At 44.1% G+C, this 21,872-nt stretch overlaps 1 protein-coding gene across 4 annotated transcripts; it reads right to left on the reverse strand.

Annotated features, from left to right (window-relative positions):
- Positions 1-3,298: 3,298 nt before the first annotated feature.
- On the reverse strand, positions 3,299-21,136 carry ZBTB21 (zinc finger and BTB domain containing 21). Of its 4 annotated transcripts, none has more exons than XM_032678167.1 (3): positions 20,992-21,136; positions 13,184-13,238; positions 3,299-10,380 (listed from the first exon to the last, which is right to left on the reverse strand). In XM_032678167.1, the coding sequence occupies exon 3, from the start codon at positions 10,365-10,367 to the stop codon at positions 7,191-7,193; it is 3,177 nt and encodes a 1,058-aa protein (XP_032534058.1). In that variant the 5' UTR covers positions 10,368-10,380; positions 13,184-13,238; positions 20,992-21,136; the 3' UTR covers positions 3,299-7,190. The 4 variants fall into 4 exon arrangements, with proteins under 4 accessions (XP_032534058.1, XP_032534056.1, XP_032534057.1 ...); XM_032678165.1 differs by lacking the exons at positions 13,184-13,238; positions 20,992-21,136 and adding exons at positions 19,944-20,334; positions 20,380-20,648; XM_032678166.1 differs by lacking the exon at positions 13,184-13,238.
- Positions 21,137-21,872: the final 736 nt, after the last annotated feature.

Below are 21,872 nucleotides of genomic sequence, written 5' to 3' on the forward strand. Positions count from 1 at the left end.
AAAAATGTGTTTACGTGCCTTTACTAACCTCAGTCAAATTTTTCCTGAAGCAAGCGACCTGAATGCAAGCTAACCAAGCAGAGTTTTCCTTCTTGTGGCATTTGGCTGCTCAGCTGACTGATGGGTAAAGAAGAGGCAGCAGCAAACCCTGCACAGCTGTGGTTGGCACACCTGAGGAAGCCCTCAGGATGTGCAGCCTTCAAAGCCTGATCCAAGAGGACCAAAATTTCCCCTGGTGCAAGCCTGTAGAGAAAATATTATTAAACAGCTTTATGGGAAGTTTTTCATCCCTTAACCTGTTTCATAGACTTTATAGCATAGAGTAATGGATCATAAGAGTAATGGATGCAGTTTCTGTCAGCCAAAAAGGGTTAGAAGGTGTCGTACCTCAGGAACACCTCAATCCTTAGGGAAGAAAGGAAAAAGTGGCAACCAAAATAGCCATGTTCATCACAAATTACACCTTAAAACAGAGTCTGCTTTTTTTTGTTCTTCTTGTTTTTGGCAGGGCCACAGCATGGGCTCTTCTGTATCTCACATCCTTCTGCTGCTGTCATGGTACTTTCTCTGACCTCTTCTGGCTTGCTGCCCTTTGTTCCTTCCAGAAATGTTATCCATGGAGGTCTAATAGTAAAGATGATCCTGTTAGTGTTTGTATATTAAAAAAAATGAGTGGAAATGGTTAATATCATCTGAACAGAAAAGTAAAACATTACCAGATTTGTTTGCAGAAATGGACAACTGGGATGAGAATAAAAATAGCCATGAAAACAGGTGCAGTGCTCATGACATTATCTTCTTATCATTTTGATTTGCTTCTTGAGTTTTGTGTCAAATACAGGCTGTATGGTCTCCAGAGTAGGTGTTTTCTGTGAGGGATTTAAGCAGAAGTTTGTCTGCTCTGAAGGAGTAATGGAGACAGGCCTGTGTGTTGATCCTAACTGGATGCAGGAAGAGCTGGAGGAATTCCTTAGGCTGAAAGGAAAAAGAGGGAGCCAGATCTCTGCGCCTTGAGACTCTGCGAATGAGTCAGAGAGCAGCTCTCTGCCCTCTCTTTGCCTTTTCCACAGCTCACCTAACTTTGGAGGAGCAGGGATGCTCCACAGGGGGACAGGTCAGGAGCCCCTTGTCCCTGTTTTCAACTCCTCTTGAGCTTGGAGTGCCCTTTCCAGCCTTGATCTGACCAGTTGGCAGAGTTGGTACTTCAGCTGTGCCCTGTGTTTCACCTGACCTATTGCCCCACTCCTTCTAACAACACAGTGCACACAGTGACAAGCACTGGGGTGAAAAGGGCAGGGAAATGTTCAGCACATCCTCTTGCTGTGCAAGTCTCATCCTTCCCACTGAGACCATTCCTTGATATCCAGTCAGTGGTTTGTACAAAACCTGTGGGAGATTAGCTGTGGAGACCTTCTCTCCTCTGTCAAATGTGAATGAAACTGGTTTGACCAAATTGCACAAGTTAAAAACGGCAAAGGGAGGCAGATGTGGACTCCAAGAAGCTGAGAAAACTGGCCTAAGCATTTTGAAAGACAGGTCTTATCTAGTTTGAAGAGGGGAACTGAGTAAACCCTGCTTCCAAAAGATAGAAAGGTCATTTTCTGCACCACGGGAATCCACACATTACATTCCCACACTGTGTTTTGAAGAGGGAAATGCAAGCAGCAAAACTGCTTTGGAGGAGGGCACTGCAAAATACCATAGAATTCCTGACCGTGTCTTTCCAAACATCTGTCTCAGTCCAGTTTTATAGGAAGGAGACAGTCAGCTGATGTGTGTTCCCTCCTCAGACTCTGATTTCATAGGAAGCAGAATTTGGGCTGTGCTCAAGTTTTTAAGATTGTCTAAAGCAGTTGGTTTTCTTTCGTTTTCCAGTAAAAGGTTCGGGTGGGGCACCTACTAAAACAAACAAAAAGCCACTATTTTAGCAATGTAAAAGTAGCATTTACATAAAAAAAAAAAAAAAAACAAAAACAGAACAAAAGACGTTTTTTTACAAACATGCTTCCCACCCCGCAGACACAATGGTATGTGCAATAACATCCCACTTTGCCAAGAGATTCCAGCAGAAGACACAGTAATTTCAAAAGAAACAAAGTGTAAGTTTATTGGACGCCAACAGTTCTTAGTCAAGATCTAAGTAAAGAAAACACACGGTAGAAAAAGTTGTACAAAGCAGCAATGGATTTACATTACATTAAAGAAAAAGTTACCTTAAGCTATTAAGTCTCAGTCCTAAAAAAAGTAAAAACCCATCCAGGTGTATTGAACGGATATAGAATGTATAAGGTACACAGGATTATAAACCCAGCATCCTTTGTCTGACCTCTACAATCCTTTAAAATGACAAGTGATTTTGTGTAACTAACTGGAAAAATTCTCTAGCAAATGTATTGGATAATCCCAATTTTTAGAAACCGTAGGAATCTGTTCCCCTGTACCCAAGCACTAAAAGTGATCCCATTTTCCTGCTTTTTAAAAAGGGACACTGTCAAGAATAAGCCTTAAAATATGTACTTGAAGTGTATTTTGCATGTTACATTGCAAAGGGGAGCTTGTCCTGGTTTTATGCACATATTTGAATTAAAGATGCTGCTGCAGTAGTGTCTTTGAAAGATAATGTGTATTGCTGGGAAGCTGGAAAAAGGAAAAATTGGATTGAGTCCTTTATTCTGGCACAGTGAGAGAAAAAGCAACATGAAAAATCAGCTCAACCCACAGAATTCAGATACATTTTCCAGACATCCCTGCAACAACTGAGGATTCCTGGAGTGGGCATTTTCATGCTCAAAAGCAGCTCAAGTGTTATGACTCAATTCTTCAATTTTATTAATGTCAAGTATTTCTAATACAGGTAAGTACCCAACCTTTCTCTTGACAGTGTCCCTTTCTGTAGAGCAGTTACAGTACAGTTTTTCACAAGTCATTTTAAATAAACAAGAATCAATGCCATTAAAAATACCATCAGGCTGTGCTCAGCAACAACAGAAAAAGATTTTTAACACTGATTCATTAACACCAACACTTAAAAAATAAAACCAAAAACCAAAACAAAACAAAACAAAAAAAAAAAACAAAACAAAAATAAATCCCCAATAAACCCCAAACCCCTAAGTTCGTTTTGATTTTTAATTAAATGTTCTGGTAAGAAAATGTAAACAATTTCATTGAACAGTATAGGCACATGCCAGATTACAGGCTCATGCCAGATATTTGCACCCTCACTGTGAAGAGCCAAGAAATTAGGCATAGTCTGTCCTTATCCCATGGGAGGAGCCAGTTTTAACACTGGAAGCTTGGAACAGAAACAAGAGTCCATGTAGAGCTTCAGAGCAAACCCAGGTGTCCTGCTTGGGGGGAAAACAAACAACATCAGGCAAAAAAAAGATCTCCTGGATGTTCCTGCCTAAACAGGAAATGCAGGAAAAGCCTCTTACAGCTGTTTGGGGTCAGAGATAAGGAAATATCTCAGTTCTGAAACACCCCAGACAAACCCTGCAGTCGACCACTTCACCAACTGTCTCCTTAATTACCTGTCACAGGGTGTTTCTCTCCCCCTTACCAAAAAAAAAAAAACACCCAAAACTAAAGACAGTATCATTCCTGGTTCACATCCTTTGTTTTTGTAAAGCTACACCCAATTCTATATGCAGGTTTTATGGAGAGGAAAATTAATATCGACTTTTGGTTCCAGGACTTTAAAAAACAAACTCTGTACGTATTTTGCTGCCATTGCTCATTTTCAAGGTTGATCATGGTCCCAATTCAGCAAAGAACTTAAACACTTTAAAAAAAATAAATTAAGACTGATCTTAATGGACTTAAGCATAGGCTCAGAGGCTTTGCCAACACGGTGCCTGAAAGGAAAAAAAAGTCCCAAACCAAAATACATTTCATGGCTCAACCCTGCTCCTCTTAAATGCAACACAAGTTTCCCCTCTACTTCCACTGAAGCAGGAAAGTTCACTGAGATTTACCTGACAGATTATAAAAATAGCAAAAAAAGAGGAGAATTATAGATTCTAATCTATATATTAAAACATCTGCACATTCCTGTCACAAGTTTTAAGAAAAAAAGCAAAACACTTTTTATATTTAACAAGACCTCTAACTTTGTGTCACTTTAGTAGACAGCTATAAAATTAAACAAAATATGCTCAAGACAGGCTTTTGTATCAATAAATTTGCCTTTTATTTTGGCTGTGGCCAAACTAGACACTCTTCAAAAGACCTTTATTTATAAACAAGCAACTAACATTTTTTTTCTCCATAATTTAACTTTTAAAACATATATTAAAGTTATATAAGTGGAAGCATATTTATTCCGTATCCTCCAAAATAAACACTTCTATCAAGGGCTTTTTAAGATACTGTATAAAAGCTAATAGAAAACCAGAACTGCTATATAAACATCTCATATTTAAATTTTAGAGATCCTGAATTCCTTTACTAAACAACAGGAACCAAATTTAAAAAAAAAAACCCAAACACACAGAACACGCTTGAAGTTGAAAACAAAATTAAAAAAAACCCCCAAACAACCAAACAAAAAACCCCCCAAACACTGAAGAAAAACTGAGGAGGCTATTTAGACCAAAAATATTTGATGGATTTTTTAGTACACGAGGAAGAAGGTCAAGGTTTCTGCGAAAATGTTGCACAAGATTTTGATTTAAAGTGTGTAAAATTTCTCATCCTATCACAGAGCAGAATCCCAGCTGGAAGTGAGATGGCTCTGACCCAGCTGAGCTCGCTGCCACCTTCCTTTAGAAAGAATTTTACATCTATGCTTTGAGACTGTTGTGTAGGGGAATAACTGAGGAAAACTCAGGAACCGTTTTACAAAAACATGTTCATATTTTATATGCACCGATTTCTTAAATACATTTGAAGGATACTTAGTGGGGCTTGATGTTTTTCTGATTTTTTTTTTTTAAGCCAGGTTAAGTGCAATTACCATTTTAGTTTGAAATTGTTTCTGGTAGGAAAGAAATTTAGTCTTATTGGGTGGAATAAAAAAAAGTCAGTAATGGAAACGTCACTATTAAGCAAGTACCTTCTTTAACTGCAATGCCACTTAAAGAGTTTAACTGATATTCAAGCAAATTAGCCTAATCATATTCAGCTACAGTTTGCCTGGAAGAGGCCAAAAAAAGGACAATATGTTACTAATAGAAGTGTTCAGTAACAATTTTAGATTTTGGTCAAAAATGAAGCAGAAGAGGCTTGAAACTAACATTGCAAATTTTTTGGTAGCTGGAAAAAAAAAGTCAGGGGTCCGTCCTGAGCTAATTCTTTTAAACTTAAATTACAGGAAAAATAATTAAAAATCTGTTGGAAAAAAATGGTGGCACACTTGGGCTTTCACTGAGAAAAATCTACTCTGGTGTGTGCCTGATTAAGGATGCTCATCCTCAGATTCTTAGGAATTACATTTGTGCTTAATTTTGATAAATCTTAAGTGTCGGCTTGCAATTCTTCCAACTTTTGAGTCTGGGATACTGAAAGAACAGTCACAGACATGGTTACACACAGAACTAAAGCCTCACTCCGGCTCCCCCTGAAACTGGTGACCAAACTCCGTGCTGGTTTCAGCAGACACAGACTGGGCTCTGACTCAGCAGTGTGGAATGACATCCCCCCTCTCCCAGCCCTGCAGGGGGAAGGTTGGTCAGGATCAGAAACGCTGTTTGCGTCATTTACCTTCGCTCTAATCCATCACCCACTCCACCGAGTTTAAATTCCAGCAGAAGAATTTCTCACTGCTAGTTCACCTCATGCCTCTGGGAAAGTATCTCCTTTACTTACAGAAAAATTTGGACCCTTACTATAGCTCCTGGTAAATATGTATGATCCTACTTACACTAAATGCTCCAGTTGTGATTTGAGGCAAAATAACGGAACCGCATGGAAGTGGTTCCATTATTACCACAATTTTCAGCAAATTGGAAAATTGAAACACAGTATCACATATGATAGAAAAGCTGCAGAAAGAACTACTCTATGCATTGTATCCATAAAACGCTGTGATTGTAGTGTGATTTTCTCCTCTGCTTTGAGCTGGATATGCAACGCTTAATACAAATTTCAAATACATACTTTCTTCATTTATACAGGTGTCTATATAAATATTTACATTTTTAGGTTCTGTTAAAACGTATCTTTGTACTCATGGCCAAGCTTATGACTGTGTTTAGAAACACAGCTCATCTTCTGTCCCTCGATGAGCTCTCTCCTGTTGATTTAATAGTTATACATTCCTTTGTAGTCAGAATTACAAACAGTTGTACAAATAGTGGAAACAAAGCTATGAAACTTGTCTGACGTCCATTCAACCCCAGTTCATGTTACAAACAGTACCATTTGCATTATGATGGCTGTTATACAATGACTTCAGCTACCCAAGTATCCATAGGAAATTAGTCTTTGGGACATTATATAAAGCAAAGTACCCCCACTCTTGATTTTCCTTAGAAACTTAAAATTAAATGGCTGAGAGCAGACTTGCTGCTACTCCTTATATAAAATCTTAGTAATAATATTGCTGACTTTAGATTCTATTTTAATTTGCACAAGTTCCATACAACAACAAAACAATTCCGTGTTCCCTTAAAATAGCAAACATTCGTATCCAATAACATCAGGACTACTCAAAGTTGAGGTTTATTTGTTATTGCTAAAGGTTTCTAAGACCTAAGTCAATACAGCAAGACACTCCATCCGCCTCCTCCCTAACTGCCAGTGCATGGCAACCATTTATATGGAGCTCGTGTGTTGGCTTCCTTTTTGAAAACAAATTAATGAAGTTGGTTACAGTATTTCACTACTATAAGCTCACAGTTAGAATCCAAATCGTTGTTGCTCTTTCATTTAATATATAACTTTATATATAATACACACGCACACACCAACATCACAGGATGAAGATCCATGCATACAATCCAGATGCAATCGCATTTCAGTGTTAAATGAAATAAAATTTATACTGTTACTATCAGATCCCAGACCACAGGATTTTAAATTACTCTGCTTTCTACCTAATAACCAAGTTAGCTTCCCCTAATCTTCAAATCCAAGCAGCATCACAAATTCCACGTTTTTCATCATTGTTTTGATCCTCTTAAAATTTCTAGTCTGTGTGGCAGACATGCGAGACCCTGAACACAGCTTTGTAAGGTTTCTGTTAAAGCTTAATTGTGTGTCTGTTCGTGGCTCCAGAGACTAAAAGCCGTCTTGAAAGTCCTGTGACAGAGTTTGCACATGTATTGTCTTTTAAATGTGATTGCTGAGAGCGGCGGGGCGTGGTAGAACAGCGTGTCTGACTCCTGGGGCACGAACAACTTCTCAGTAGTACTGGAGCTCTCCGGCAAGCCCGTGGGGCTATCGGGCTCCAAAGGCTGGATTTTGGGCAGCGGCGGGGGCGGGGGTAAGGGCGGCGGGGACGGGGAGTTAGCTGGTGGGCATATCTCAGGCTCCTTGTTCGTGGCTTCCTCTGCAGCCTGCGACATGTGAGACTGGAAGTGGCTCCACAGCCGGAAATTCGTTCGGAAGGCCTTGTTACACACGTGGCAAATAAAGGGCTTCACGGAGCACAGGAGCTCCTGGTGACGCTCCAGCTGCTTGCGCAAGGTGAAAATCTTCCCACACTTCTCACAGGGCCACAAGTTGGCATCCTTCTTGGAGACCACTTCCTTGGGTTCCCTGCTCGTTTCGGTGACCTCATCCTCGATGTCATCCGCAGGCTCTTCTTTGATCTGGATTTTAAACTGTTTGGAGACACTTAAGTCCTCAGGTAGGCATGAGGAGTCTTCAGAATCGAAGTTGATTTGTTCTGACGAGTCACTGAACACACCATCCTCCTTTGCAGCAACAAAGTTGTTCATTTTATTGGACTCTGACTGCGGGGGCAACCTGGACGAACTGGTTATTTCCCCGTTGTGATCCATGAGAGGTAAGGAAAAGTTCTCTGACGGAGCCATCGTGTTTTGATTGTGAACCTCAACCTGATGGCGCCAGATGCTGAAGGATGATTTGAAGGTACGCATACACTCGAGGCAAGTCAGCTTCTTGTACTCACACTTGCTTTCGTGCTCGTGCTTCAGCTCTGGAGAAGAAAACCTAAGGCTGCAGTAAGGACAGACAGTGGCGTTCCTACAGAGTCGCTCGTGATTTCCCTGTTCGATGAGTGAGGAGAGCTTGGCATTGCAGAGCCGGCACTGATAAACCTCCTTGTTCTCCACTGGGCTTTCGATATGAATGTGATCCTTCTGCTTAGGAGCCTTGTTCCCTCCAATGGGTTTCTCCCCTGGGTGCATTTTTATGTGCTGTTTGAACTGAGAGAGGAAGCGATAAGCTTTCCCACAGTAGGTACAAATATAGGCTCCTTTGGTTCTCGACCTTAAATTCCTCTTGATGACCTGCTGTGCCTGTGAAGCGGACTGGCCCTGAAAGCTCTGCTTGCCACGTCTCAGTTTCACGATCAGAGCTTTTTTGATTTCCCTCTCCCTCACTATATCAATCAGTTTTCTCTGGAATTTTTCATCCAAGAGGGCGTGAGAACTGGAGGCCGGTGAGGGGTTCTTCACGATTCCATGCTGGGTCTGGCAGTGCGTCCACACTTTGAAGTTGGTGTGAAACCTCTTGTGGCATATGTCACAAGCGTAGGGCTTCTCTGGATTATGATACATGTTAACGTGACGATGAAGACCTGCTGTTGATCTGAAGATTTTAAGGCAGTGTTTGCATTTAAATTTTTTATTTGGTCTTGCTTCTTCCATCTCGCTGTACTCATCCTTACTGACATCAGAATCAGGAAAATCAGCATCGAGGTGCGGAGGGCTTGAGCCTTCCTCAAAGTTCTCTTCTGAGCCAGGAGAACCCTGCTCATCCGCCTTCAGCTTCTTGAACGGCAGCATTCTATCGTCCTGAAACCTCCTTTTTGCCGGAATTCTGCTCGGTTCCTTGTGATCATCCTCGGTTTTAAAAGCAAAGTCTTTATTTGTCGAGGCTGAACCATCACCCACCGTAATTCTTATAATTTCAGCGGGATCTGAGAGTGGACTGCTCGGTTCAGTTTTTATCCGCACCTCCGAGAGAGGGGAAGCCACCTCCCTGTCAGTGGACTGAGAGGCACTGAAAGACCTAAGGCGATGTGGGTGTATTACCTGTGGTTTCTCATCCAGGACTGACTTCTCCGATGACTCTTTCAAGGATGACTTCTGGGACACGACGTTAAATGTTTTCTGGGAATCGTTAGTTCCCGGTGAGGAGGAGGACGATACCTGTGCAGGTTTTAGGTCAACGGAAGGTGAGTAAATAGGAACCTGGCTGTCCATGGACAGTGACCTCCGCAGAAGACTTTTTACAAGGGGCCCACTTCTGTCAATACTTTGGTTTTCTGGGCCAGACCCACTAGATGGGATTACCAGCCCTAACTTTGAGTAGTACAGCAAATTCCTGTCTTCGCCTTGACCGTTTCCTTTTCCTGCCTCTCGCAACAAAAACGTGGATTCCGATGCCCCATGCAGAGACAAGACTGGTGGTCGTGGTCTCTTCAGTGACATCTCCACAGCCTTTCCTCTCAAAAGCTGACCACTGCTTCCTGGCTCGTTGTCTGCAATTTCCTTCTCTGCTAAAGGCATCTGAGGCAGCACCGTGTTCCTTTTCACCAAACCACCCCTGCCCTGATCCTCCACAGTTCCAGAAGTTTCATGAACCTTCGTATAGCCCAAAGGACTTTCTTTCAGCCACCTCCTTTCAGTCAATGATACGTTGTGAAGGGTTTCAGTTGGTTTTGTTATTTGTGGTCTGCTGCTAGTTTTGACCGCCACAGAGGGCGAAGGTTTAGGAGTATGGCTTAAATCATGCTGTGTTTGATTTATGCTCTTCGCTTGTGCTTCAATTCTGTTCTGACAGACGATGACACTTCTCTTCTGGGAACTACTTTCATCTTCATCTTGATACAGTATTTTCTTGATAGGGCAAGCAGGAAAAGGAGCTTGAGGACTCTTGGAAACGATGTTTGTGAGAAAGGATATCCCAAGACTGTAGCCCAGCTCTTGCACAGCTGCGAGACTGCCTTTCTCAATGAACAAGGATGAAGAATAAATGTAGTTCAACACGTTATCAAAAGCATCCGGCTCACAAAAGTCGAGTTGAAACACCGACTGAGACTCGTTCTCCTTGTTTGTGAACAGAGTCTGGAAGTATTCGCTGCTGGCAGCCAGGACGTTCTTATGGGCTCGAAATTTCTGGTCTCCCACTATGAGCACAACGTCACACAGCTGCCCCTTGAGACGCTCCTCGTTCAGGGTGCTCAGAAGGGAAATTGCATGTGCTGGGTTTATGTAGTGCAAGAGCCCCTCCATGATTCTGATGCCTCTGAAAAAGAACAACAACAACAACAAAAGTTGTAGGTTGCCTTGTGTGAAGGGTAAGAGGTAAAGCAAACACACCTAATCCCCCCTGTACTACAGTAAACTGGCCAAACCACCAACAAACAGTGATTAAGGAAACGGTTTTGTTTGGAGGAAAGGTAGGGGAATGAAAACAACACTGTCAGTTCCAACAGATGCACAAGCATGGGAAGAACCAGCTCATCTGACCACTTTTGATTACCCTGTTAATGGCTGATCTTAAACCAGAAATATCACACCACAAATATGATGAGTGGGCTGTGTTCTTTTCCTGCAATACACAGGGAGGAACAGTTCCATCATTTCACTCTCTATCTCTGCTTTAGCTTTGTGAAGATCTGTCTTGACAGCTGCATTGATAAACTTTCGGATCAGATGTCTAAACTTAGTTATACCAACTCACCTTTCTGAGCTTAAGCAACCCTGACAGTCTCCTGCTGACCAAACAAATTAAGGGGGTTTTGCTGTCACTTTTAATAGGATGATGGAAAGGGCATTAATACTGGGAAGGGAGAAGGAAGCAGGATTATTGTCTGTAATCTAAATTTATCACGTTTGTTTATGCTTAGTAAGTGCTGTTAATTATATACTTCCAGCAATCAAATATGTGTCACCTAAGATTGTACTGGCAGGATCTGAGAAATGTCACAATTTTCACTGAGGTATCCCTGCATTGCTTTGCTCTATCTCTGCATTGCTTTGCTGTAGCTGAAAAGCAACCAGAGAACTGAAGTCCCCATTTTATTCATTAGCAGGAGAGCACTTTATGCCCACATTCCATATATTGAGGAACAGTTAGCCTGGGATGCATCTAGGAGTACAACGAGCACAAATTAGGCTGCAGTGAAGAAATCTCCATGTTCCATGTGCTTCAAAACACAACCTACTCCATACTGCAGGATGTCTCAATAACTCAATATACTGCTCCTGATTAGAGCTTAACAAAAAAAGAGAATCACGTTTTAAGTTAGTGTAAATCAAGAACTTCTGGGGCAGGAATTGTAATTTATACATCTGTGCACAGTGACACACAGAGACAAATCAGCAATATCCAATTTTGCTTTTTGTTTTTTTGTTTTTTGTGGACATTCTTTACACTGCCTTCCTTCATGGTGGTATAAAACACGTCAATGATGTGTCTGTTAAAAGCAATTCTCTTCTTTCTACAGCTGATTTGAGAAATTACTCTTTAGTTTATGATTTATACATATAAATACATAGACAATGAAAAGGTTTCAGTGTCCATCAGCTTACAAGCAACACTGTAAAGTTTATAAAAATAAAAAAACAGTACTAAGAGGCTGTAACCCTGTGATTAATAAATGAGGGTGGTAAAACTTACAACAAATGGATACAAGTAAGTGATCAAAGCCTAAATTGGTATTATTGAGAAATGACAGAAAGGGTGCTGCATCTCTGGGCACTGAGCTGCCACTTCTGCATCTGAAACTCCCAAATGACTTCACAGTGCCATGGCAATAGGAAAAGCAGAATGCTGTTTCCTCACCAAATCAGTCTGTATCGAGTGTTTCAGTGCCTTGCAGTGTCATTTCACAAACACTAATTTATCCTTAATTCACCTCAGACAGTTATAGTTATAATGCATAATCCCCCCACACCTCCATCTAAAAAAAGCAGTGCAGTCACTCTTAATTTGAGAAACCAATCTGGCTTGGTTTGCTTTCTGTGTTTTGCTTAAAAATACTAAGGGGGATGAGGGATGGTTCACTACCCCTCTCCCTTGTGGGTTACACTGCAATTTAAAGTGGTGGGCTCTGAGCAGCCCTAATCCAGTTTCAGGGTCTGAGCACCCATTAACACCTGGAGTGTTACTGGAACAAGTGTTCCAGGAAGGCATCTTTTCCTTTAGCTTCATCTGGAAGAAGGTGAGTTTGCAAATCCAAGTGATTCATCTGGGATGCAACTTGCAGAGGGTTTATGGAGGTAGCAGATCAACGGTGTGCTCAGGGAGCTTGAACTAGAACAGTGGTGTAGAGACACCCAATACACGTTGCTGCATAACCCCCACCTTCCAGGACAGAGTGAAAATACAGTGTGTCAGTCACATATTTTGAAATGTTTTCAAATATTTCACTGTAATCTGCTTTGCCCAGGCCTGGCAAAGACTGGCAGAATAAACACCATGTAATTGCTATGTGTCCCTTTGTACATCCTAGCACAGTAACTCAGTGTAACCAGCAGAGACTGGTGGAAAATCTACACATCTAAAGCAGAGCCCAACAGTCACCCATCCTTCTTTCCCCATCCTCCTTTTTTATTCCTAGAACACCTTCGATTCACTACATATAACATGACAAGAGACAATCATCCCTCCCTTTCATGCTCGTGGCACAGCCTCTTGCGTGCAGTGAGGGAGGGTTTGGTGCAATGTAACTGTGTCACTTTAACAGTAACCAAGGCTGCAACGTACACAAATGGCAGGGGAACAAAGTAATCCTGCAAAAGCAGCTTTAATCCTGGTATTTCCTAATTCAAGTGCTTGACTTTCACCTTAACAGCCTTTAGACACAACAGGCAGAAATAAAAGAAACTATACCAAGATACCAAGAAGCAAAACTAGAACTGTTTTGCAGAACTATTTTAAGACATTTACACAGACCATCTAAAAGCCTGAAACGCTTAGATGTGGAAAAAAAAATCCAAAGATTACCTGAGCAAATGTACAATGTGTTAAAATTTCACTACATGAACACTTTTCAGTAACAAAGTTGATCCAAGTTACTCCTGCTCTCTCTTGTTCATCTTGCCTGCACACTGCAGGTCACTCCTCCTCCAGCTGTGCCAGTATAAATACCTGCAGGCCTGTGTGACACAGCGGATCAGACACTAAATAAAACCCCAGAATTATTAATTTTCAAATGCTGGTCAATTTGGATATTAAACCACAACGACTGCATTGGCATAACTGAAGAGGCAGCAATTGGAGCAGCCACAGGAAGACAAGAACTTCTCCCAACAGTGTCCCCAAAGCCAGTGTTTGTCTGTTTAGCCCCACACAAAAGCTGTGTCTGGCACAGAGTGTAGATCCAGACCTCTGGAGTCTCCTGTAATACTAGATCTGGTTCAGGTGTTTGAGGACTCTTACTTCTCAGCTAAAGATTACTTTGCCATTAGCTACCTAAGTTCTTTCCCCCAAATAATCTGCTTCTATTCTCTCCAACCATTCTTTCCAGCTGCCTTCACTACTGACTGGAAACAAAGCTCTTTTTATTTTCTTCCATGACGTTTGGGTGACATCAAGGAAACAGCAGGAGTGTATCAGGAAATCTCCCACTGTCTGTGTGCCACATGGCAGAGCAGCTGCTGGTCCTCAGGAGGAACAGTGACAGTAAGACTACAAACCCAGGAAGGGCAAGTGCAGCAGGAGCACCTGAAGCCTTCCTTCAGGAGGCCAAGAAGAGATTTTGGTGTTAAGTCTTCACAGAATCACAGGATGGGTCAGGTTGGAAGGGACCACAGTGGGTCATCTGGTCCAACCTCTCTGCTCCAACAGGGTCATCCCAGAGCATAGGATTGTGTCCAGATGGGTCTGGAATATCTCCCACCTTCTCTGGACAACCTGTTCAGTTCTGGGTCACTGCCCAGCAAAGAAGTTCTTCCTCATGTCCAGGTGGAACTTCCTGGGCATCAGTTCCTGCCCGTTCCTCCTGTGCCATTGCTGGGCCCCCCCGAGCAGAGCCTGGTCCATCCTCTGCCCCCTCCCTGCAGACCCTACAGACCTGGGGGAGGTCCCCTCTCAGTGTCTGCTCTGGAGGCTGAACAGCCCCAGTTCCCTCAGCCTTTCCTGGTCAGAGAGGCTCCAGTCCCCTAATTCCCTCCATCAACAGCCCTCTACTGATGTCAGCAAACTAAATTTCAGAAACCTAAGTACTGTATTTGGTACAAGATTGCTTTTATTTTATATTTTGAACAAGGATAGAAAAAGACATCTCTACTATTTCAAAATTGCTTCCAGGAAAAAAAAAAAAAAGGAAATCTCTACTCAGGAAAGCTCTACTCAAGGAAAGAGCGGAAAGGTTCAATCTTTGGCCCAACAGTTTTTTGGTCTTCAACATCCACCTGTCTTTGAGGTGGTAGTTCCCCTTCCTTTCCTCTGTCCCTTACTGTCACACCTCCTCCTCCCAGCTCTGTGGTACCCTTCTCTTCCTTTCACCAGCTCGGCTGCTCATTTCACCTCCCAGTGAGTTGATTCAGATCCCTAAAAATGAAGTAGGAAACAAACCAACCAACAAAATCAATCCAGCTTTTTATATCTGTTGACTATTTTCTAGGACAGGAGCTTGATACCTCACTGAGAGGTCAGATGAGCATCAGAGTTGCAGCAAGAGAAGCCACGAAACTGCTCATTCTTTGTCAGGAAGTTGTTCCACCAGCTTCACCCACCTGAGATTTCATCTTTAGAAACAACGAAGTCACCAGCACTGAAACTTTACGGGCAAGATATCTGTGTGATCGATCTCAGTGTAACAGCTACACACGAGCAACTAAGAGAAGATGTTGATGTTGCCTCCTGACATCCATTACAAGGACACAGCTGTCAGCTAAAGCTCCATTAACAGCGTGTTGGGGGTGGAACTGGGAAAGACGATGCTCTGAAGCCCTTAATGAGACGCGATTTTGCAGCAAGGAGGCGCCAGGGCTGTGAGAAACAGCAGCTGGAAGCAGGGAATACAAGGACGGAGGAGGAAACACACGCAGAGGAGACAGGAACCAAGGGAGACTGAACAGGGGTTTCCTCAGGGAAAACACACGGGAAATGTGGCGGGGGCAAACAAGCAAAGAAACATGGATTATAAGACTCAGTGAGTTCCCGGGGCATCCCCAGGTAAATGCGGGAATGTTGCACTCTGTTGTGAGTGCTTTGCAGAGGATCTGATGGCTCTGGTAATTCAGGTGCTGTTTCAGACACAAGGAAGGAAAAACATCTGATTACTCATCACAAGTCCAGATGAAAAACAAACACACACCGCGCTTAAGCTTCTACTCAAGGATTCTATGCAGGGTTTTATTACCGGAGTTTGACAACAGTTTATAAAACGTCTCTTCTCCCATCAACAGCCTTTGCAACACACTCTCCCATATTTCTAATATCTAATTTAAAACTACTCTCAGTTTGAATATTGTGCAGTCTCTCTATTTTGTCCTACGCAATGGACAAATAACAAGCAGTTACTCTGACACAGCCTAAAAATTCTCTTAGAAATTAGAGGCTACTTTTCATATTCAGATCACACCCTTCGTTTCCCCATCTGACACTTAAAACAGCTCCTCCTGACTTGCAGCAAAGTGCAACATGTCAGAGTAATGTCACAAAGCTCCTCTTGTCCTTCTCATTCTTGTTTACAAACCCGCAGCACTAAGGGGGCACTTTCATCTCACTCTCAGTCCAGTCTAACCAGGGATTGCTCCTGCAAGGAGCAGCTGGTGTCTCCTCCACCCCTAAGGAAGGACTGGCTCGTGTCAGAGCAGTAAACCGTGGGATTGCACAGCCAAGGGCTGTGAGAGGGCAGGAATATGCACTGGCTGTGAGCTCTCCTGCTTCTTCCCGAAACACTCAATGAAGATTAAATCACAATTTGACAAAATACTTGTCCTGGTCTCAGTGTCTCAACCAAAAGGTGTGTAACTCACCCTCCAAACTGCTGTGAACTAAATCAAACTATCGAAAAGTTTAAAAATACTTTTCACTAAGGAGTTCTTCTGCTTCCATTCCCTTGAGCTTTGTGATGTTAACCTTTCTGGTGGGACAAGACCAAAAGGCTTGATGGCCATATAATTTAAAAACCTACAGAAACATCATCTCCAGAAATATTTCATATGACTTTTTTTGGTAAGAGATGCATGAAATCAAGAATTTGAAGAAGGGGAGATGCACAGCAAACGTGTATGCTTGTACTCTTTCTACAGGTAGACTTTATTATTTTGTTGGTAATGCTGAGATATCAAATGGAATAATATTCATTACAATCATTCCTTTGCTATTCCTTTACACTTTTTCTTTGTTTAACTGGCCTAATTCAGAATAAATCTTGTCTACAGACTGCTTTTAATTTTGCTGGTATAGTCAAACTGATGACCCCCTAATTGTGGGCATATTTCTATAACTATAATGTGGCTTTTTACAGGCGTATTTTAGATAGGAAGAGAAGCCAATTATACCCATATAAGGTACTTTTCTATCAACAGAATTGTGTTTACACAAAGGTTTCTTTAAAAAAGAAAAAGATTTGAAGGGGGAGAGGTCATACATTTAATCTGAAAAATGCACAACTGATACAAAAACGGAGCCTAAAAAATTGCCAAGTGAGAAAGTTCTGGTTCAGGGAATGCAGGTACCTTCCTCCCACTGAAGGGATCCAAAGAAAATGTCATTCTGCCATCACCAACTATGGGCAAGATACTGGGAAGACACTACAGGAAACTGGAAAAGGGGAAAGACAGCAGCAATTTTATTTGAGTTTTACATGAGATTTACAAGGTCATCATTGCTGAGAATGAACTGCAACCTAAAGATCGCTCACACTGTTCAGTGCTGAGGTAGGATAAACCAGGGATAAGGAGATTAATGCTCCAGGACAAAAAAGGGGAAAATATTTCATCAGTTCCCAAAGAATGCAATTTAATTGTAAACAAATTGCCATGAAAGGACAAGTTTTGCAGCAGTTTTTTTTGAAATTATTTGCCCCAAGGATTTTTCAGGCCTTTTCATCACAGACTGCATGGAAAGAATTTGCACAAGACGTGGTGTTTCACTGAATGCAAGAGGGAAAAACCCCCTCAACAATCAGGACTAGGTGATTTTGAAACTTTCCTGGTTTTTGGTGGGCTGCAAAATGGTGGTGGTGCTGTTGGTAGAACGAGCTTAGGGAGGTCAAAGAATTGCTCAACACATTCTTTTCTTGTCCATAAAATATGCCTGAACTGTTCCGGAACAACATAATACATAAAGCAGCCAATAAGCAAAGACAACAGATGATTTTTTTAATTTATTTCACTGCTGAATGAAAGAAAACATAAGAGAACTGCTGTCTTTAATATTATCATTAAAGGAAATAAAAAGGAAATATTACAGTACAAACAATACTAAATTATAACTATTTTGGGAATGAAACCCCCTCTGCACAGAACATCGTTTTTAAAGCAGTGTTTCCACTTGCAACGAAGGATTTTGCTGCTTCTGAAGACTTTTCTTCCCTTCTGGGGATCTCAGTTGATTAAATGCAACAGACCCCATTACAAAAGAGCTCACTTGCTCAGAAGTTTAACGACAGCTGCAAACAGTTGCAACTGCAGCGTGTGACTCAGAGCGTGGCCCCTCCCAGCGCAGGACAAACCATGTGCCGGTTACAGCCCAATTTCCTCTCCCCAGCTCCTCCTTCCTCTCCCGGGTGAGTCTACACTTGTTTATTATCACTGTCGGGCAGATAAAATAAACTTCAAAACCCTGAAAGCTATAATGGGAAATTACTTTTTTTTTTTTTTTTTAACAGCAACTGTTTCACAGCTCCTGCAGTTCAAACCAAAACAACTTCAGTACAGTGAGAAAGCTCAAGGCTTTATGTGAAGTTGTCCTGTTAAACCCAAAGGTTGGCCTGCCCATTACTAATTCTAAGGAAAGCGTGGTCAGCACCAACTAATTAATTCTCTGTGTACAAGTGTTCTCTAGCATCACACACAAAAAAAACCCCAACCCATGAGCTCATAAAACCTAATTTCTTAGTAATACCCAGCTTCTGGTGATGCAGAGGGTTCTCTGTGTGAGATGTTGAATCCGAGTCAGCTGGCACAGCATCACCCTGGCACTTGGAACCTACACAGCAGGAACAGGAGGCACAAATGTTCACATTTATTGCTAAATGTACAGCACAAAGAGGACTTCAAGAACTTCTCAAAAGCTAGTGCCTCTTTTTATATTAAATAAGAGGGATAATATGTGCTAGAGGATAAGTTACTTTAAGCATTAAAAAACCCCACTCAACTCATTATGACTTTAATCCTGTTCTGGATCACAGGGAAATGCTGAAATCAGCCAAGAGCAGCACTGAGGGCACAAGACACTCACTTTCAACTCCAATCCCCAGGGGTTATCTTGGCTCCAGCAGAGCCAGGGGAGCTCCCAGCTGGAGGAATCCCTGAGAAATCCTGGCCTGGCACACACTGTTGCAGCTGAAAACTTCAGAGGTTTGTAATTTGCGACAACTCCCTGCCAAGTCCCTACTGAGAACACGTAAATGACAGTTCTTTAAACGTTCACAATCCAGTCAGGGTGGGTGGACTTTCCACGGGTGAACAAAGTGTTCTTATGAGATTTACAAGTGTAGAGCATGTGGGTGAAACACAATTCTGAGAGAAAGGGATGTCGGATCCCCTTTCACCCAAAGGATGGCCACATAATTTGGGGGGTTTTTTTGCAAACAAGGTTTATAAAAACTGTTGCTTAAATTCGCTCAAAACTTCCCCTCAAGAAGATCAGCATAACGCTGGTGGAAAATTTTAGTCAGAGCAGTCAGTGTGAGCAAAGTCACAAGAGAACACAACAACTGTCTGTGTTCAGGCAACACACACATAAAGTGGTACTAGATTTACCTGTAGTACGGATTTACTACTCGTGATTTAATATCAAAAGTACATATTTACTACCCCTGATTTAATATTCCTGTACAGAAATACACTCAAAAAAAATCTATTTTCATATTAATTTATCTGAGGATAAAAAGATTAATTACAATTTAACCGAAAGATCTTCAGTGTATTCACAAAAAGTCATGAGATTGTGTAATTCATCACAGTCTCTTCTTATATGTACAGCCCACCCATATTTTCACTGTGAGTCCAAGTGCAAAAAAACTTGAGCTATTAAAGCAAGTGCTATTTAATTATTAAGATGAGCTTACTCAGCACATGATGACATTCCACAATATTTCCTGTCTCCTAATAACTCCTTTAAATTACGTTCCTGTGCCGTTCCTTTGCATGAGCTGCATCCAATCTGGATATAATGTCAGCATGGACTTTAGGGAGGATTACAGTAAAGTTCTTTCTGACAGCTGTGACCACGTAAAACATCTTCCATGGCTTTCTGCAAAAGCACAGCACTAAGGGTTCCTCCACCTGGCTATGAAATGTACTTCATCCTGATGAATAAACCAGCCCAACAGCGCTCAGACTAGCAAAGCTACCCTTTGTCTACAAAATCACAGGATGGGTCAGGTTGGAAGGGACCACAGAGGGTAATCTGGTCCAACTTCCCTGCTGAAGCAGGGACATCCCAGAACACACAGCACAGGATTGTGTCCAGACAGTTCTGGAATATCTCCACTGAGGGGGACTCCACAGCTTCTCTGGTCTCTGTTCTAGTGAACTTCTTCCTCATGTTTAGGTGGAAATTTTGTGCATCAGTTCCTGCCCGTTGCGTCTTGTCCCATTGATGGGCACCCCCGAGCAGAGCCTGGTCCATCTCCTGTCCCCTCCCTGCAGACACTTATACCTATTAACGAGGTTTAGTACCTGCCTGTACATACACCCCGCAGGCACCTCGCTGGGGGAGGATGAAATGTGCTCTCCCTTCCAGACACGCCGGGGAGCAGCCACGTCACCGAGGCACAGCCTCTCCCCATGTTTCAGAGTTCGGATCGGAGCCGGGTCGGAGGGGGAAGCAGCGGGACCTTCAGTCCCTCAGAACCCCTCACACTCCTCGGACAGGCGGTCACTTGCACCCCTCAGGCGGCCGCTTCTTCACGCCACCGCTCCCTGGTGTCCATCGGCGGTCCCTGCTGTCCCTCACACCACCTGGTGTCCCTCACACACACCACAGCTCCCTGATATCCCTCACACCGCCGGCCCCTGGTGTCCCTGACAGCACCACGGGTCCCCGGTGTTCCTCACAGACACCACCGACCTCATACACCGCCGGTCCCTGGTGTCCTTCACAGACACCACCGACCCCACACACCGCCGGTCCCCGGTGTTCCTCACAGACACCACCGACCCCACACATCGCTGGTGTCCCTCACATCACCTGGTGCCTCTCACAACCACCGGTCCCTGCTGTTCCTCACACACACACCACAGGTCCCCGATATCCCTCACACAACCGCCCCTCACTCCCCTCAGGCGGCTGAGCCCTCCCGCCCGTGCCGGCGGGTAACGCGCTCCCGAGGCGCCCCCGCTGAGGGAGCGCCGAGACCGCGAGTCCCTGCTCAGCCCTCTCCCCGCTCCCGATCCGCCTCTACCCTTTCTCCTCCCCTCCCTCCCTCCCTCCCGGCCCATGCGATGTGGCGGCGGCCGCGGGGGCACCGCCCGCCCGCTCCGAGCGCCTGCGCCGAGCCCCGGGCGAAGGAGGGGGGAAGAGTTTCGTAACCGGCGCATGCGCGCGGGAGCCGCATCCCCGCTCGGCGGAGGAGGAGGAAGGAGGGGGGGGGGAAGGAGGTTAGAGGAAAAAAAAAAAAAACCACCTCAGAGTTACGTCAGGAAAAGACGGATTTGTGCGCCGGGGAGACCCGCGCCGCGCGGGCAGCCCCCCGGGACGGGCGCGACACGCGGGGCCGCTACTCACCCTGTCCGCCTCCCCTCCCCGCTCGCCCCCCTCCGGGGCGCCTCCTCTCAGGGCTCGGCCCGCGCTGCCGCCGCCGCCGCCGTGATTCCATCCATCTTGAATTTGACGTCATCCCACAACCGAGGGATGAGGTCATCGCGGGGAGCGCTCGTCACGTGCGCGGCGCCGCGATTGGCCGGGCCCGGGTGGGGGGGGAGCGGGGGGCGAGGGGGCGGCGCGGCGGGGGGGGCGATGTGAGGGGACGGGGATGGGGAGCGGGGTCGGGACGGGGGTGCGGATCCCCCCCCCCGCCCGCCGTGCTGACACCGCGGGCGGAACGCGCCCCGGCCGCCTCCCTCCGCCCGTCCCGCGGGAGGGAAACTGAGGCAGCAGCCGCGGGACGGGGGGTGCGATCCGGACAAAGGGCAGGTCCCTGCCGTGTGTCCCCCGACGGTGACAGTGGCACTGGGATTCGGGAGGTGCCGCTGTGGTAAAACCCGTACCCCTTCCCGGGCCTGGGCACCGCGTGGGGGGGAACCAGCGGGAGCGTCCGTTTAAAATTCACCTAATTTAATCGTCTGGTGGTTGGGTTTTTTGGAGGTTTTTTTGGTTTTTTTTTTGTTTTGTTTTGTTTTGTTTTTTCTGGTGGGTCTTTAGTATTAACTTTGATCTTATGGGATTTTTTTTTAAGCGTAAGGGGAAGATCCAGTGTGCTTTGGAAAGAAGCCCCACGTCTAAGTGGCACATGTGGCGTCCTCATAAACCACCCCCTCCCGCCCCGTTCCCCTTGAAAGTCACCCACCGACCTCCTCAAGCTGCTCACAGACCCCCTCACAAGCCAGTCCCTGTCCCCCTCACAAGACGCCGATCAAACCCTTCACAAGCCACCCATCGAATCCTTC

Source organism: Chiroxiphia lanceolata, chromosome 2, assembly GCF_009829145.1.
Source record: "Chiroxiphia lanceolata isolate bChiLan1 chromosome 2, bChiLan1.pri, whole genome shotgun sequence".
NCBI lineage: Eukaryota > Metazoa > Chordata > Aves > Passeriformes > Pipridae > Chiroxiphia > Chiroxiphia lanceolata.

What these genes read in the sequence shown, in the direction of transcription:
- ZBTB21 (XM_032678165.1), bottom strand. Translation starts at nt 20,053, where the DNA reads ATGGGGAGAGGCTGTGCCTCGGTGACGTGGCTGCTCCCCGGCGTGTCT. An exon ending in CGGGGTGTATGTACAGGCAG is followed by an intron (nt 10,381 to 19,943) that starts GTACTAAACCTC and finishes GTTCTTTTTCAG; the next exon opens with AGGCATCAGAATCATGGAGG.